This window comes from Leptodactylus fuscus, chromosome 11 (genome assembly GCF_031893055.1).
Source record: "Leptodactylus fuscus isolate aLepFus1 chromosome 11, aLepFus1.hap2, whole genome shotgun sequence".
Lineage (NCBI taxonomy): Eukaryota > Metazoa > Chordata > Amphibia > Anura > Leptodactylidae > Leptodactylus > Leptodactylus fuscus.
In genome coordinates, this window is record NC_134275.1 from 48429024 (window position 1) to 48447506 (window position 18483).

General features: G+C 43.0%; 1 protein-coding gene across 1 annotated transcript; it reads right to left on the minus strand.

Annotated features, from left to right (window-relative positions):
- Positions 1-2854: 2854 nt before the first annotated feature.
- LOC142185299 (uncharacterized) lies at positions 2855-18238 on the minus strand. The gene is made up of 5 exons (XM_075260637.1): positions 18127-18238; positions 10064-10322; positions 8113-8146; positions 5528-5639; positions 2855-3541 (listed from the first exon to the last, which is right to left on the minus strand). Exons 1-5 carry the CDS (start codon positions 18167-18169, stop codon positions 3246-3248), a joined length of 744 nt encoding a protein of 247 aa, XP_075116738.1. The 5' UTR covers positions 18170-18238; the 3' UTR covers positions 2855-3245.
- Positions 18239-18483: the final 245 nt, after the last annotated feature.

The following is an 18483-nucleotide window of genomic DNA, read 5'->3' on the forward strand; positions in this document are numbered from 1 at the left end:
CTTACTTCATTACCACCATGCAAAGTGGATTATGTCCCATCCCTGACCACCCTAGCTCCACACCTGAGCACCCTAGCTGCATCCTTGACCACCCTAGCTCCACCCCTGACCACCCTAGCTGTATCCCTGACCACTCTAGCTCCACCCTTGACTACCCTAGCCCCACCCCCGACCACCCTAGCTCCACCCGTGACCACCCTAGTTCCACCCCTCACTATCTTAGCTCCACCCCCTGCTTTACTTCAACAATTTCCAACTACTCCATTAATGGTGGTCCATTGGGCTTCCATTGTGTACCTTAATTTCCTACAAATAGCTCGTCTTTGCATGTTAGGCACACCAGAATACAGACTCTTTATTAGGAGCTGTAATTTGTCAGCTGTTTAGGATGTATTAGAGAAATATATATATTATTGTTTACATATAGGAAGTATTAAGGTAAGGTGTTACCTCTAGTTACTGCTAAAGCTGCACATATACAAGGGAATAGTTGACCAGACCCATCTGTGAAGATGGGATTGGCCAACACTCTAATGTATATGGGCAGATACTAAGCAGAATGTGTTAAATTATTTTGTTAAATCAAATCATTACAATTTTATTTTCTTCTTTAAACCTTTTTTGTGTTTTTTTGTGGTTGAAGCTTCATTATGATATTTTTTATAAGATGAAGAATTATATTCACCTTTTGAAGTGAACTGTGACTAATTTCTGACAATCTGCTCTTTTCCTATTAAAGGGGTTTTCCCATCTCCAGGATCATATTCAGACTCATAGCTTAAGCCAAGTGTTTTACCCAATGCATTCTCTGGCTGAGCTGGTGACTCCCTGTTGCCGGCTACCTATATTCTTTTCTCTTACTCTTTAAGTTGCTTTCACTTGTTGAGCCCTGATAAGATCTAGTACAGTATCTTGATCAGTATCTCTGTTATCTATGTATGTAAACTGTATAATTTAGAGTAAGCACCAGCACATTACTGGTGAAATCTGAAAACCATGAAGTGAAGGAGAGAGGAGACAGGAAGGCAAGAGAAACCCTGAAATGGGAAAACTCTTTTTATTATTTAAGAAATGATCATTCTGCAATATTATGAATGAATGGAGGATGACTAGAATCAGACTACACAGAGTTTGTAGTCTGTTACCATGGTGATCAGTAGGCGCTGCTGTATATCATTAAATAACAGGCAATTTCTTGGTACACCATTGCCCCATGACTGCATTGTGTCCAAGCAACCTAATGGGGGCATCATCAGACCGCATAGGCCTGTAAATATGTCCGCTTCTTTATCTATCTATGATATGGCCAATCCACACAGTATATCTGCAAACGGTAACTCTAACACAAGAACATCGAGACTTTGATCCCTGACTTGGATTTCACAATGGTCATTCTTGAATAGGTAGAACCACGTGCATGTGAATACAGGAGCGGCCATAGGAGAGAACGAATAAGACAGGATAATGATTTATTCTACTGATATATAGAGTATATACACTTCAGAGAGTAAAAGCTGTGCCCCTCCCCCACCCCCCCGGCTGAATATAGTGGTGGTTGAGCAGATCTACTGCCGTATATGGGGCAACTCAGGGTCCCCAATCTCGTGATCTCTGATTAGTTAGACCCCCCACTGTTTAGATATTTGTTTCCCCTATTCCCTCGACAGGTAATCCATATCTTTAGTGAGAACATCCTTCTAAGGAGGCTAAAAAGATCCCTCTGTTCCATATAAGACCAATACTATACATGACATTGAATATTTTGGGGACCCTGTTGCAGATTGTGCACTGGGGGCCAGGATATTCTATTTACGTGATTGGTCAATAATACCGGGGGGGCGCTGTCCCTCCTGTCACATCTCAGTCATTGTGCCCACGTGAGCCCAAAATCTTCTCCATATTATACACGGCCTATGGTATGGTGGTGGAAAACTTACAGACTGGGCAAAGAAGCCGAGAGGCAATGAAAACATCTCACAAGAACATTGGGGAAAGAACTAGCCAAGCTAGTAGATGAGGTTGGATAAAGACATCAGTCCATCAAGTCCAACCTACAATCCCTACAGTCAGTGGCGTAACTAGGAATGGCTGGGCCCCGTGGCGAACTTTTGACATGGGGCCCCCCCAACCGACGCCAAAGACCTCGACTGATCCCCCCCCCGCATTCTTGCACGTTCTATTATGCCCCATAGTGGCCCCTGCATACAGTATTATGCCCCATAGTGGCCCCTGCACACAGTATTATGCTCCATAGTGGCCCCTGTACATACTATTATGCCCCATAGTGGCCCCTGCACACAGTATTATGCTATATAGTGGCCCCTGTACATACTATTATGCCCCATAGTGGCCCCTACACACAGTATTATACCCCATAGTGGCCCCTGCACACAGTATTATCCCCCATAGTGACCCCTGCACACAGTATTATCCCCAATAGTGGGCCCTGCACACAGTATTATCTCCAATAGTGGCCCCTGCACACAGTATTATCCCCAATAGTGGCCCCTGCACACAGTATTATCCCCAATAGTGGCCCCTGCACACAGTATTATCCCCCATAGTGGCCCCTGCACACAGTATTATGTCCCATAGTGAGGTAACCGATACCTAAACTTATTCTGGTCTTTAGAGTAGATCATGTTCTTCTCTTTTCCATCACCATATGCTTCATTGGGCTGTAAAACCATCAAGTACCATCCAGGTCAGATGAATGGAGGACTAGAGAGAGTGGATCATAGAGGCGGGAGCTGATATTACAAGAACATCACATGATGCCAAAATATTCAGTACAAAATGAAGTTTATTAAACACATTGTACAAAGTAAAGCAAAAATATTGTCAGACATTGACGTTGGTCACTCGTTGGTCACTCGGTCACTCGTTGGTGACTTGTGCTCAGGGAATGTGGAGTTACTTTCTGGAGATTCTTCACTCTAGCTCCTAAATAGGTTGTGGGACTAAAGAGGTTAATATAGGAGGAAATGCATTGCCCCATATTCATAACAAAATCATTAACAAAATCTGTCCCTTGGGTGTCACTAAACCTTCAAACACAAGGGCAATGTCACAAAAACATTGGGCTGGGTCATCTACAGGTTCCTTATTAGCCATAAGGTCATGACCACTGAGAATTTCCATGGACGTTATTAGAATATCTCAAAAGTCTTTGACTAAGGTTGTGAGAACTAAGAGCAGGTAACAACAATCTTACTTTGGGGCAGTAGGTGCACAAGAGAAGATGTCTAAAAGGCAAATCCACCAAAGTCAAACCCATTGAAATCCTGGTCCATGCCTTCAAAATCCACATCGTACTGGCATCCTTCTACATCTGTCGATGGGTGGTAGCCCAGCTCTCGGAAATCTGGTGGAGCAGTGTCCATACAACGAGTACCATGACTCGAAGTCACCATGTATCCCAGGGTTGGACCTGCGGCGGCTCCTCCCATTAGCACACATGCTGTCTTCACCCCCCAGTGCAGTTGGGAACCATGACGGAGGCAATGTGGAGGGCACTTTTCCTTACATTGAGATGCTCTTCCTAGAAAAGAATGTGATTAAAGAAGCACCATATAAGAAATATAAATATGAATGCGCTACAACATGGTAATAAATCCAACTAAGCATAAAAAAAGAAATTAGCTGAAGAAGGTCAAGAACAGTCAAGGCTTAGCCCTGATTGAGTGCTCTGCCTGTCTAGTCCTGATTGAGTGCTCTGCCCATCTAGTCCTGATTGAGTGCTCTGCCCGTCTAGTACTGATTGAGTGCTCTGCCCGTCTAGTCCTGATTGAGTGCTCTGCCCGTCTAGTCCTGATTGAGTGCTCTGCCCGTCTAGTCCTGATTGAGTGCTCTGCCCCTCTAGTCCTGATTGAATGCTCTGCCCCTCTAGCCTTGATTGAGTGCTCTGCCCCTATAGTCTTGATTGAGTGCTCTGCCCCTCTAGTCCTGATTGAGTGCTCTGCCCGTCTAGTCCTGATTGAGTGCTCTGCCCCTCTAGCCTTGATTGAGTGCTGTGCTCCTCCAGATCTGATTGAGTGTTATGTCCCTCTAGCCTGATTGAGTGCTCTGCCCCTCTAGTCCTGACTGAGTGCTATGTCCCTCTAGTCCTGACTTAGTGCTATGTCCCTCTAAATCTGATTGAGTGCTATGCCCCTTTAAATCTGATTGAGTGCTATGTCCCTCTAGTCCTGACTGAGTGCTATGCCCCTCTAGATCTGATTGAGTGCTATGCCCCTCTAGATCTGATTGAGTGCTATGCCCCTCTAGATCTGATTGAGTTCTCTGCCCCTCTAGATCAGATTGAGTTTTCTGCCTCCCTAGCCCTGATTGAGTGCTATGCCCCTCTAGATCTGATTGAGTTCTATGTCTCTCTAGATCTGATTGAGTGCTGTGCTCTTCCAGATCTGATTGAGTGTTATGTCCCTCTAGCCTTGATTGAGTGCTCTGCCCTTCTAGTCCTGATTGAATGCTATGTCCCTGTAAATCTGATTGAGTGCTATTCCCCTCTAGATCTGATTGAGTGCTATTCCCCTCTAGATCTGATTGAGTGTTATTCCCCTCTAGATCTGATTGAGTGCTATTCCCCTCTAGATCTGATTGAGTGCTATTCCCCTCTAGATCTGATTGAGTGCTATTCCCCTCTAGATCTGATTGAGTGCTATTTCCCTCTAGATCTGATTGAGTGCTATTCCCCTCTAGATCTGATTGAGTGCTATTCCCCTCTAGATCTGATTGCGTGCTATTCCCCTCTAGATCTGATTGAGTGCTATTCCCCTCTAGATCTGATTGCGTGCTATTCTCCTCTAGATCTGATTGAGTGCTATTCCCCTCTAGTTCTGATTGAGTGCTCTGCCCCTCTAGATCTGATTGAGTGCTATTCCCCTCTAGATCTGATTGCGTGCTATTCTCCTCTAGATCTGATTGAGTGCTATTCCCCTCTAGATCTGATTGAGTGCTATTCCCCTCTAGTTCTGATTGAGTGCTCTGCCCCTCTAGATCTGATTGAGTGCTATTCCCCTCTAGATCTGATTGAGTGCTATTCTCCTCTAGATCTGATTGAGTGCTATTCTCCTCTAGATCTGATTGAGTGCTATTCCCCTCTAGATCTGATTGAGTGATATTCCCCTCTAGTTCTGATTGAGTGCTCTGCCCCTCTAGATCTGATTGAGTGCTATTCCCCTCTAGATCTGATTGAGTGCTATTCTCCTCTAGATCTGATTGAGTGCTATTCTCCTCTAGATCTGATTGAGTGCTATTCCCCTCTAGATCTGATTGAGTGCTGTGCCCCTCTAGAGCTGGAATAAGTGGTCTCCTGACTCATAGACCTGTTTAGGCTTGTACACCACTCAGTCCCCTCTTTGAAGAATGTCGGGTAGAGCTGCTAAGCACTAACCTCACTCCTCGCGCGACCTGAGTGGGTCAATTATGAGAAAAGTCATATCACAGCCTGCTCGTGGCCTCCACTTATTGATTTTCATGGAGAGCAGATTCACTTCCCATCTTAGTAGACACCATAGACATCACTCACCGTCTTTTCCTTGAGCTTTGTCCTTGGAGATGTCGCTCCAACAGCATTTTCGGATTGGAGATTTATTGTGAAGTCTACAACTGTTTGGGGAGAGTGGGGGTTGTGACAAACTCTAAAAGACGTGGAAACACAAGTGTTATGTATAGACAGTAGGGATTTGTAAGATTAATGGGGTTTTCTGGGCTTTACCATTGATGACCTGTCCTATCAGCTGTTTGAAGAGACTGTAGTTTTCAGGTGAGAGCTGCGGCCCCTCCACAGCAAACCAAGCTCAGCGTCAAACCTTGTATAGTGACTGCTTGGCTGACAGCTCAACCAGCTCCACTCACTTGAATGGGACTGAGCTGTAAACAGGCCATGTGACCAATGAATTTCACATCACTCGGCCTGTGAAGCGGAGCTCTGGGAGCACAGATACTGCTTTGAACAGCTGATCTGTGGGGGTCTTGTGTGTTGATCCCCACTGAGCAATTGTTGAACTAACCTAAGACAAAGCCATCAACTGGTAAAGCCCAGAAAACTCTACTGAACTCAAAGAAAAACAAAAACTTTTTGACATTTATGTCTCTTACTCTGATAGATATTCCTCACAGCTACAATTTACTGTATGTTCAATAATTCCCTTCCTATTGTAAACAGGGGCAGGAAGTTGGGCTCAGAGGCGGCCATTTTGGAGGATATAGGACGCTGTAGTTTGTCACCCAGTCACAAAAATAATCCATTTCTAATAATCTCTCTCAGTGGCCGCCGATGTCCGTATACTATGGCTTTAGCATCACCTCTGTGTCACAACACAATAAAGGGGTTGTCCCATCTCAAGGATCCTATCTATACTGGTAGCTTATGTAAATTGAAGACTTTTCCTAAATATATTACTTTAGAAATTCCACTTTTTTTGCCTACAATGTGACCTTATTCCACCCATTGTTTGCACTGCGATGCTATAACCACGGACCTATAGGACAAGTGATGTCACTTACTCAGTGCCGACAGGACAATCAGCTAATTGCAGTTTGATGATAAATCCAGGTCTGTTATCTGTCTATGTAAACACACAGATAACACTGAGTCCATTCTGTACAAGCATCTTCATATTATCTTATCTGTATAAGTGTTGTGTGTCCAACTCAGGAGGGGGGCAGAGGGGAAATACAGGAAGTGAGAAGCAGACACTGCAGGCAGAGATACTGAGATCGGAGAACCCCTTTAAGTTCACATGGACCTATATCAGTTATAGGGATCCTGTTAGGCTGTTTGGGATCAACAAACCACCAGCATCTCACCAGAGACTGAGGACCTTCATCCTGTTAAGGATACTGGTTGGGAGTGTTGTGGGATACAGAAATTTGGAGCCCTGAATCCTAGATGGTTAATGGTGAGTTAGCGATTTGATGATCAAACAGCCTGACAGATTCCCTTTAAATTGTCATGTGGATTCTCGTTGTCATCTCCATCTCCTTCTCCCGTCCAGTCTACATCTGGCTCTGTCTAGGATAGAATACTGCCATATACACTATGTGATCAAAAGTATCCGGACACCTGGCTGAAAATGACTTACAAGTTGGTGGCGCCCTCCATCAGTAATGCTGGAATTCAATATGGTGTTGGCCCACCCTTAGCCTTGATGACCGCTTCCACTCTCGCAGGCAGACGTTCAATCAGCTGCTGGAAGGTTTCTTGGGGAATGGCAGCCCATTCTTCATGGAGTGCCGCACTGAGGAGAGGTATCGATGTAGGTCAGTGAGGCCGGGCACCAAATCGGCATTCCAAAACATTCCAAAGGTGTTCTATAGGATTCAAGTCAGGACTCTGTGCAGGCCAGTCCATTACAGAGATGTTATTGTCGTGTAACCACTCTGCCACAGGCCGTGCAGTATGAACAGGTGCTCCATCGTGTTGTAAGATGCAATCGCCATCCCCGAATTGCTCTTCAACAGTGGGAAGCAAGAAGGTGTTTAAAACATCAATGTAGGCCTGTGCTGTGATAGTGCCACGCAAAACAACAAGGGGTGCAAGACCCCTCCATTACTGATGGAGGGCGCCACCAACTTGTAAGTCATTTTCAGCCAGGTGTCTGGATACTTTTGATCACATAGTGTATATAGTACAGAGTCCAATAAACTAGGACACTTTTCTTTCCAGTGGAATCCAATGGAGAATTTGTAAAACTTTGAAAACAATGGAGCCACAATACAGCCATGTGAACAATCACTAATCTCAGGTTTTTCTTCCTGATTCCCAGGTTTATATTAAGTGAAGTTTTTGATATTACAAGTTTCACTCATTGAAATACAAAGCTGAGAATAGCAGAAGCCCCTGTGACATATACAGTACATACAATGCAGTGACAATTAGGGTTGAGCAATCGGGATCGGGTGGAAAATGATCAAAAATCAGATTTTAAAAAAGATCCTGAAATCTCAAGATCGGCTCAACCCTACTCCATAAACATAAAGTAACTACGGTTGAGCGATCGGGAAAGATTAGATCCCAATCGGCGATCGAGCAAATTTCACGATCGGGATCGGCTGGAATATGATCGGCTCAACCCCAGTGACAATATCTTCCATCTGCGTCTTACTCACCTCTTTTACTTTCCGTAAGATATTTATCCATTTGCTTAAAAAAAACAAAAACAAAGGAAAAAACCATGAAAAACTGATTTTAACAGATTGGGGTGTTTTTTTAGATCAACAATACAGGTGATAATAATAAACTGTAGACTATTTCATTAAAGTGCCCAAATCTTCACTTATTTTCCTTATTTTGCACAACAAAGTCTGTTCAGCTTTAACCCCTTCACAGCCAATTTTTTTTTTTACTTTTGATTTTTACTCGCCCGTTTTCCAACTCTTTAATTTTTCTATTCTTAGGGCCATGTGAGGGCGTAATGTTTGCAGGATAATGTACGTTGTAATGTTAGTATTTAATATTCCATAGGATGTACTGGAAAGCTGGGAAAAAAAATACTGAATCGAGTGGAATTAATACAAGGCGCTGCAATTCTAATGGATTGCAATGCATTGTAAAATAGCACACCTTCTATCATAGGCTGCCTAGCGCGGCTTGTAATAGAAGTCTAGACAAGACAAGCCAGATGTGTTTGATTAAGGTCACATTTGGCAAAGGGTTAAAGGAGTTTTGTGGGACTATGATATTGAGCTCCGCTTCCACCTGTCAGGCCAATAACATCATGTCTATTGCTCTCATGGTCATGCTCAGTTTCTTTCAAATGAATGGGATTCAGCTGAAACACCAAGCACCGGCACTACACCATGTCCAGCGCTGTGCTTGGTAATGTAGAAGAGACCACAGCAATTGTTAGTATTGTCCAGAAAACCTTTATAAGAGGCAGACAATAGAAGTCTATGGAGAGGAAGGAGAACAGATCCTTAGTGACTTCTGTGTAGGGACAGGATCGTCTGCGCCATTCATTAACAGCAGCCGGTTAGCAGATGCTCATGTGCAACCGGCTTAAGTTTGTTAACTTCACCTGCACTATGGAACGTTTAGGTAGACACATACACATACATACATAATACATATATATATATACACAAGGAGGTGGGCTTAAAGGTGGGAAGATCCATTACACAAGGACACAAAGGAGAAGCCACAGAAAGTCACTTGAGATGGAAGAACCTCACAAGATTCACTTAGAGTAAGGCCGGAGTCCCATGGGCCGGAAACGCCGTGATTTGGCCTCGGCGGAAACACCGCTGGAAAAATTGCGCTTTTTACAGTACTTGCAAAGTGGATGGGATTCATGCGAATCTCATGCCCACTTTGTGGAAAAAATGGCAGCGCAGACACGCTGCGATTTCCAAAACCGGTGCGGTTTTGAAAGTTGCAGCCGGCAGCTGTCCCATAGATATAATTGTAACAGAAAGTCTGCAGAGGAAAACTCCCTGAACTTTCTGTTCAAAGCACTACGAGAAGAACCACAATGCGTTCACGCCGCGGTTGTTCTCGTTCCGGCCATTGGGGCCTTCGCCTTAGTGATATTTTCATGAGGTTTTTCCATCTGCATCTAAAGTTCTGTTATCACATTCTGAGGTCTGAAGACACCTCAGAGCATAATAGTAATTTGTAGCTGGTGAACCCCATAAGTTTTTGGAAATTTTTGGAAAAAACTAACACTGAATTTGTTTTGTCTGTCCTAGAGATGAGCGAGTACTATTCAAAACTCTCATTTTGAATAGCACGCACCCATAGGAATGAATGGCACGCAGGGGGTTAATCGGCCGGCCGGCCGCCCGCAAAGTCAGCGTTCCGGCTGCTTCCATTCATTCCTATGGGTGCGTGCTATTCAAAATGAGAGTTTCGAATAGTACTCGCTCATCTCTAGTCTGTTCATCTCTAAAAGCCACAATGGGTCATTTTCCTTCCGGTCCTCAGCTGAACATAAACCCCACTGTATTTGGCCGGACTGTAGAAGTCTCATCAAAGCCGGGGGCCGGGCAATAGGTTTTACCTATGGAAGTAACACGATATAGGTGACTAAAGACCTATGAAATGGGGAACATATGTAGATACCTGCACTCCTGTGAATCTGGGGCGAGCAGGAGAAGTATTCTCCCATCACTCAAGGAGACACCTAGACAGCTGGTCCTCTGTACTCCGCCCGGCAGTTTGGGCAGGTCTCCCAGCTCAGTGCCCTCGAGTATTGCCTGGCACCGCGTAAGAAGAGGAATTTCTAGATCTGCTGAAGACTCTGGATCTCTAGACAGGAGAAGGCTACCGTCATGGGTGAGCTGCAAATATCGTTCTTTCCACTGCTTGAAAAGGAACCCACCTAAGAGCGAGAAGACAAAAAATATTTTACATATACAGTACTATGGAGAAGTGTCAGGCAGGTGCGGGGCAGTAAGAAAGCCTCCAGAAATAGAAGGGTTAATGGTTTATTTTTGTCAATTAACAAACTGAAGTGGATGAAGAACAGAGAAATATAAATCCCATCAATATTTGGTGTGACCTTTGCCCTTTGGAGTCCTGGAGGTGATGATCCGGCCCCCACAGATATAGCCCTGATCTCATCATCATCCAGTCTGTCTGGGATGACATGAAGAGACAGACGGATTGGAGCAAGCGACATCCACAGAGGATCTTGGATTCGTTCTCGAAGATGGCAAAAACACCCAACCTGTCGAGTCGTTTCACGAATTGTCTGCAAGTACCGAGAAGAAGGTAAAGGGCAAAGGTCACACCAAATATTGATGGGATTTACATTTTCTTTTTTTCATTCAGGAACTTTACAAAAATAAACTATTAAATGGTCACTAAATTTTCGGACAACTTAGTCTCAGTTAATGGACCACGTGATTCCGAACCAAAAATGTAATGCACTTTAATTAAAAATGTTGCAACTTTGAAAAACCTTTCTAAAGTTCCTGCCATTCATTGTCTCTATTCTAACCAATTTGCTGTTCACTTCCAGTTACTAGAGAATTCCTGTCCATAGCGACATGACGGATTAACAGTGACTGGGGGAAAGGGTCTGTTCTATCATCACAGCATGACTGCAGAGGGGAGGGCTGATTCTCCTCACATTAGGTCTGTAATCTACTGTCTCTGGACTGAAACTGCATCTACTGTACTGAACATTCTGCACATCTCACAGGTTACAATGTAAGATAAGTCTTCTATGTATCTGCACTGATTGTGATTACAGATAGGATATTATTCACAGGCAATGGCAGCTTTCCTTACGGTGCTTATAGATGGATCTTCCTCTGTGTTAGTGTTATCTATCTATCTATCTATCTATATATCATCTATCTATCTATCTCCTATCTATCTATCTATCTATCTATCTATCTATCTATCATCCTATTAATATTATAAATGTGAAAGTTTGTGAGTTTGTGGGTTTGTGGGTTTGTGTGTTTGGATGTTTGCATGTTCGGATGTTTGTTCCTCAATCACGCAAAAACCGCTTGACCGATTTGGCTGAAATTTTCCACAAACATAGTTAATACACCCGATTAAACAATAGGCTACTTTTCGTCACAATAGCGCACATACGTTTTTCCCAGGACCCCCACAAACCCCAAACTCACATCACTATCTCTGCAATCTTACACACTTTGGACCATAGCAAGCCACAAAATTCATATTGCCCTCTACAGCCTCGCCCCTAACCCCACACAATCACATATACATATACTTTACCACTTTGCCCCTCACCTTAACGATACTCCAGGAGGCGCTCTTTAACGCTCCGGAGCAGCCATGTTTGCCGACCCCCACCGCTCTGACAATCCGTGACACCGCCCACCCATGTCAATACCCCTAGGGGGTCTAATAAATGCAAAAAAAAAGTTTAAAAAAAGTAAAAACAAATATAAAAAAAAAATAAAAAGGATTAAAAATTCAAATCACCCCCCTTTCCCTAGAACACATATAAAAGTAGTTAAAAACTGTGAAACACATACATGTTAGGTATCCCCGCGTCTGAAATCGCCCGCTCTACAAAGCTATACAAATATTTTTCCTGTTCGGTAAACGCCGTAGCGGGAAAAATGGTCACAAGTGCCAAACTGCCGTTTTTTCACTGTTTTAATTCTGATAAAAATTTGAATAAAAAGTGATCAAAGCAATAACATTTCCCGAAAATGGTAGAACTACAAAGTACACCCGGTCTCGCAAAAAAAGACACCCTATACATCTCCGTACAAGCACGTATAAAAAAGTTACGGCTGTCGGAATATGGCGACTTTTCAAAAAAAAAAATTTTAACACACTTTTGGATTTTTTTTTAAGGGGTCAAAATGTAAATAAAACCGTATAAATTTGGTATCCCCGGAATCGTAACGAAACACAGAATACAGGGGACATGTCATTTTGGTTACACAGTGAACGCCGTAAAACCAAAGCCCGTAAGAAAGTCGCAGATATGCATTTTTTCTTCAAATCCACCCCATTCTGAATTTTTTCCCTGCTTCCCAGTACATTATACAGAATAATTAATGGTGGCATCATGAAGAAAAATTTGTCCCGCAAAAATTAAGACCTCATATGGCTCTGGGAGCGGAGAAATAAAAAAGTTATGGGGTTTAGAAGGAGGGGAGTCAAAAACGAAAATCAAAAAATGCCATCGGCGGGAAAGGGTTAACTTCAAATACTTCTGTCCCAAAGTCACTATGTCACGTTTCTCACAAAACCGTATAGCAGCTCTAATACAAATTACATCCAACACAAAAGTCTCACGTATTCTCTGAATTACAGCAAAAACAAGATACACAGTTACATTTTATATCCCATACCTTATACACAGTACGAAAACCTTACCCGCGCCTGTATATACCCACTGCTACAATCACCGCAGACGAAGTCGCGGGTACCAGCTAGTCTATCTATATATCATCTATCTATCTATCTATCTATCTATCTATCTATCTATCTATTATCTATCTATCTATCTATCTATCTATCTATCTATCTATCTATGTATTTATCTATCTATCTATCTATCTATCTATCTATCTATCTATCTATTATCTATCTATTTATCTCCTATCTATCTATCTTTCTATCTATCTATCTATCTATCTATCATCTATCTATCTATCTATCTATCTATCTATCGCCTATCTATCTATCTATCTATCTATCTATCTATCTATCTATCATCTATCTATCTATCTATCTATCTATCTATCTCCTATCTATCTATCTCTATCTATTTATCTATCTATCTATCTATCTATCTATCTATCTATCTATCTATCTATTTATCTATCTATCTATCTATCTATCTATCTATCTATCTATCTATCTCGTATCTATCTATCTCCTATCTATCTATCTATCTATCTATCTATCTATCTATCTATCTCCTATCTATCTATCTTCTATCTATCTATCTATCTATCTATCTATCTCCTATCTATCTATCTATCTATCTATCTATCTATCTATCTCCTATCTATCTATCTATCTATCTATCTATCTATCTATCATCTATCTATCTATCTATCTATCTATCTCCTATCTATCTATCTATCTATCTATCTATCTATCTATCTCCTATCTATCTATATATCTATCTATCTATCTCCTATCTATCTATATGTATCTGGACATTCAATGTATTACATAAACCTTTAATAAAAATTTTTTTTTTAAAATAGAACAAAACGTAGATTGGAAAGTATTCAAGGGCCAAGGCGAACCCAAAACTTGGCAGTAATTGTACGTCAGGGGCCAAGGCTAACTAATCTATAACCCAGCAATTGTGCATGGGGGTCAAGGCTAACTAATCCCAAATGTCCCTGTAATAGTGAGTCAGCTACTACCTGCTGCAGCTAAACAAACTGTGTTATCTAAGTGAGGTCGGGGACATCAATCTGTGCCTGGTGTCTCACCAAGGTCAGTGCTACTACTGGCTTACAGCTTGTCCTAATATCTATCTATCTATAAATATATCTATCCATCCATCTACACATAGGTTGTAGCCTAATGTAGATGCTACCCTACAACTCCACTTGTTGCCCCATCTTTCCACGGCTGCGACCCTACAATATGCACCTTGTAGATATCCGCAGTGCACACAGGAATACAAGTGGTGCTGTTCCTTTAACCCCCCCCCCCCCCCAACAGCCCCATTAAGGCCGAGGCCCCACATTGCAGAAACGCAGCTTTTTTTTCTTTGTTCCAGATTTTACTGCATTTTTTTGAGACAAAGCCAAGACTGACTTGGAGATTGGAGTTTGAGTGGAGATTGTCGCTGCTTATCTTAATTTTTTTTTTTTAACCCCCTAAGGTCACAGCTGCGTTGCGGTTTCCATTGAAACACAGAAACACAATCCACTTAAAAAGCGCCTTCCATGGACCCCATAGATTTTAATAATATTTTTAGGACGTTTCTCAGGTAGAATGGGGGGCAGACTCCCCAAACGCACCCCCAACATTGCCTTAGTGACTAACGCTAACCTTCTGGCCAGTATCATCTCCCCCTGTGTTCATGCGGCCGTATCTGAGCTGAGGTCTTGTATTTTGTGGGACAGATTGTAATTTTGATAAGATAAATCTGGAGATATGCAGATATATACACTCTCTACATATATACCCCCCCCCCCCCCATTTCCCATTGTCTTAGGACGCAGGGATTTTATTCTGCAGATCATCACAACTATTACAATAACAAATCTCTATTTTATTTTTTTATGTTCTACTTCTCCTGCTCTGTAGAGATTAGGAAACTTATAAAGACTTTATAAAAGCAAGATAAGGGGCAGGAGAGATGTGTACTGCAGCACTGAGGGGGTTAATCCTCAAATAATGCCAATAATAATGGAGACAATGATGATATATAGGAGCTGTATACACAGGGACTGCCTATAACATAGCTCCCAACTGTCCTGCATTCCGCGGGACAGTCACAATTTTAGACTGCTGTCCCGCGGTACTGCACGGCCTACCGCATGTCCCCAACTTCCCCCAATCACCATCCAGATAAGAAGTTGCATCTGGGATAAGTGCAGGGGGGGGGGGTGATCGGGGGAGAGTGTGACTACTGTACTCAGAAGGACCTATGTGACATCAGACGGTCACATGACTAGGTAGGCGTGTCTTTGTATCCCGTGCAGTGCAGGGAAAGATGGAGAGATGTGTGGTCTAAGGTACGGGGTGGGGGATGTGAGATGCATAGTGGACTGTGTGTGTGAGGGGAAGATATGGGGTTCAGGGTGTACTGTAAGGGGATGTGGGGTGAAAGGTTGACTGTGGGTGGTGGAGAGATGTGAGGTGCATTGTGTACTGTGGGGGGGGGGGGATCTGGAGTGCATGGGTGTACCCAATGAGAAATGGATGGGAATGGGCAGAATCAATTTAGAATTTTATACATAAATAACGTTGTCACTTTCAGCAACCAATCAAGTTTCAGTCTGAGATTTCCTTCCTGTCCCTTTAAATTGATTCCTCTCGTGCTGACCATCACGTTTGAGGGCCTGAATCTGCAGACACATCTGTCCGTCACTTCATCTCTTTCATATTAAATCTGAGCCTTGGGACAAGCTTGGTGGATTACACAACATTCCCGGAGCTCAGAAGCAGTTCCTATGGATTAAAGTGCAATTATATCTGTAGCAGTGACACTAATCTGCCAGAGGACACATAATATACCCGGGCACTGAGCGAGGGATTATCGGCCATGTACCCCTAGAGTGGGTGCGAGAGGTGATGTCCTGAATGGCACGTACCACACGACCCCAGTGCTCAGGGACGAGACACTAAAACCAACAATAATGTCATATACAAGGCGGACTGACCGGGGACCACGTGTATAACTCACACACCTACACGCGAGGATTATCAGACACTTGTTCACAAATTCCTGGTCTGTCAGTAGCCATTGTCTAGTCCTCACCTCTGTCCTGAGGTCTGTCAGTAGCCGCGGTCTAGTCCTCACCTCTGTCCTGAGGTCTGTCAGTAGTCATTGTCTAGTCCTCACCTTTGTCCTGAGGTCTGTCAGTAGCCGTGGTCTAGTCCTCACCTCTGTCCTGAGGTCTGTCAGCAGCCGTTGTCTAATCCTTGCCTCTGTCCTGAAGTCTGTCAGTAGCCATTGTCTAGTTCTTGCATCTTTCCTGAGGTTTGTCAGTAGCCGAGGCCTAGTTTTTCCTCTGTCCTGAGGTCTGTCAGTAGCCATTGTCTAGTCCTCGCCTCTGTCCTGAGGTCTGTCAGTAGCCGAGGCCTAGTCCTTGCCTCTGTCCTCAGGTCCTGCTGGATATGATGTATTCTGAGTATCTGTATAGAGTATGGTGCGTGTTCTTTCCATGTCAGGGTAGACTGGAGGCCCCCCAGCTCAAGGGCCCACCGGGGGAGTCACCGTATCAGGCCAAATCTGGTCATATATTATCGCTAATATCTCACAGGGTAATAAAATAAACTGTGTCATCAGTCTTCTAAAACATCAAATCCCTTCAATATCATTACACATCATTACAAGGGGGCAAATCTGTGCGGTGAACTTCATCTATTGAGAATGAATGCCGAACATGCAAAAGACGAGGATCCATCGCCGATCACCCCGGCCTGATCTCCGGAGCCCTAGAATTTCCCTTGAGCATACAAGCTCAGCCACTGCTATATCCATTTTTATAGGACACCCAGAATGGATCTCCAGCTGGATGACCAGATACACAACACCACTCCATTCATATTCTGGGGCACTTATGGACCCTGTTCTCATAAGAGTTGGGGGTCACAAGAACTGGACCCTGAGCAACCAGATATTTACCCCCCTAACCTGTCTATAGGGAATAGATACAAATAGTGGGAAAGCCCCTTTAAGAGATATTAAGCAGGAGCAGCCTGTCTGTCTGACTGTGGCTGGGGACGGTGGGAGTCAGACCCACATCAATCAGCTGCAGTGCCTTTAATATGGAATATCCCTTTAAGCTGACAATGTGACAATCAGAAGCTCAGAGACAGATCAGCCTCCCGAGGGTTAATGTCACCATATGTCACAACTTACTTATATCACAGCCCGAGATGTCTCTCTAGTCACAGATATAGCAAAATGTGTCACATAACCAGAAAACAACACAAACTCTGCTACATTGGTGTATACAAGAGCGAGAGGACTGAGAACTATCCCGGGTCCTGGTCAGGATATATAAACCAGGATACACATACAGCATCATATCCATCTATCTATCATCTATCTATCTATCTATCTATCTATCTATCTATCTATCTCCTATCTATCTATCTATCTATCTATCTATCTATCTATCTATCTATCTATCTATCTATCTATCATCTATATATCTCCTCTATCTATCTATCTATCTATCTATCTATCTATCTATCTATCTATCTATCTCATATCTATCTCCTATCTATCTCTCTATTTATCCATCTATCTCCTATCTATCTATCTATCTATCTATCTATCTATCTATCTATCTATCTATCTAGCTATCTATCTATCTCCTATCTATCTCTCTATTTATCCATCTATCTCCTATCTATCTATCTATCTATCTATCTATCTATCTATCTCCTATCTATCTATCTATCTATCTATCTCCTATCTATCTATCTATCTATCTATCCATCCATCCATCTATCTATCTATCTCCTATCTATCTCTCTATTTATCCATCTATCTCCTATCTATCTATCTATCTATCTATCTATCTATCTATCTATCTATCTGTCTATCTCCTATCTATCTATCTATCTATCTATCTATCTATCTATCTATCTATCATCTATCTATCTATCTATCTATCTATCTATCTATCTATCTATCTATCTATCCTATCTATCTATGTGTCTATCTAATATCTATCTATCTATCTATCTATCTATCTATCTATCTATCTATCTATCTATCTATCATGTCTATCTTGTAGTTATGCAGCCTCCTGACACAGGTAATGTAATGTATCTATATGGGAGACTTATAGCACCCTATATGCGGGGACTATAGACCACCTCTATAAGGTTTCCTAGGATACAACTAGACCACCCAGATGTTCTGTTATGTAACATCTGCTTCACTCATCCCCTCTCCCCATATTCTACGACCTCACCCACTATGGTGTCTGCGCCAACCCTCGCCCCCATCGTCCGCTCACTACCCCACTCACCATATTTCTTGAGGTAGCCTTGGTGTATGGGGGACGAATCCATCTCCGATCAGATCTTCCATGAGAGACAGAGAGAGACAGATGGAGAGGGGGCTGCGCAGGCAGCAGCAGCCGCAGCAATGTGACTGATCTCTTAATCCCACTTGTGTCCTATCAGAGCACAAACCTCCCCCTCCCCGAGATCCAGCGATTCCCAGTGATCTACAATCCTATAGATCTCAATGTGTTTACTCTGATATTCCCTGCAGTCACCCTATTAGATCTCCCCGGTCATACACCACCTGCAAGGAGGACAGACCTGCTTCATGGACATCAGTGTCATGGACATCAGTGTCATGGACATCAGTGTCAGGGCTT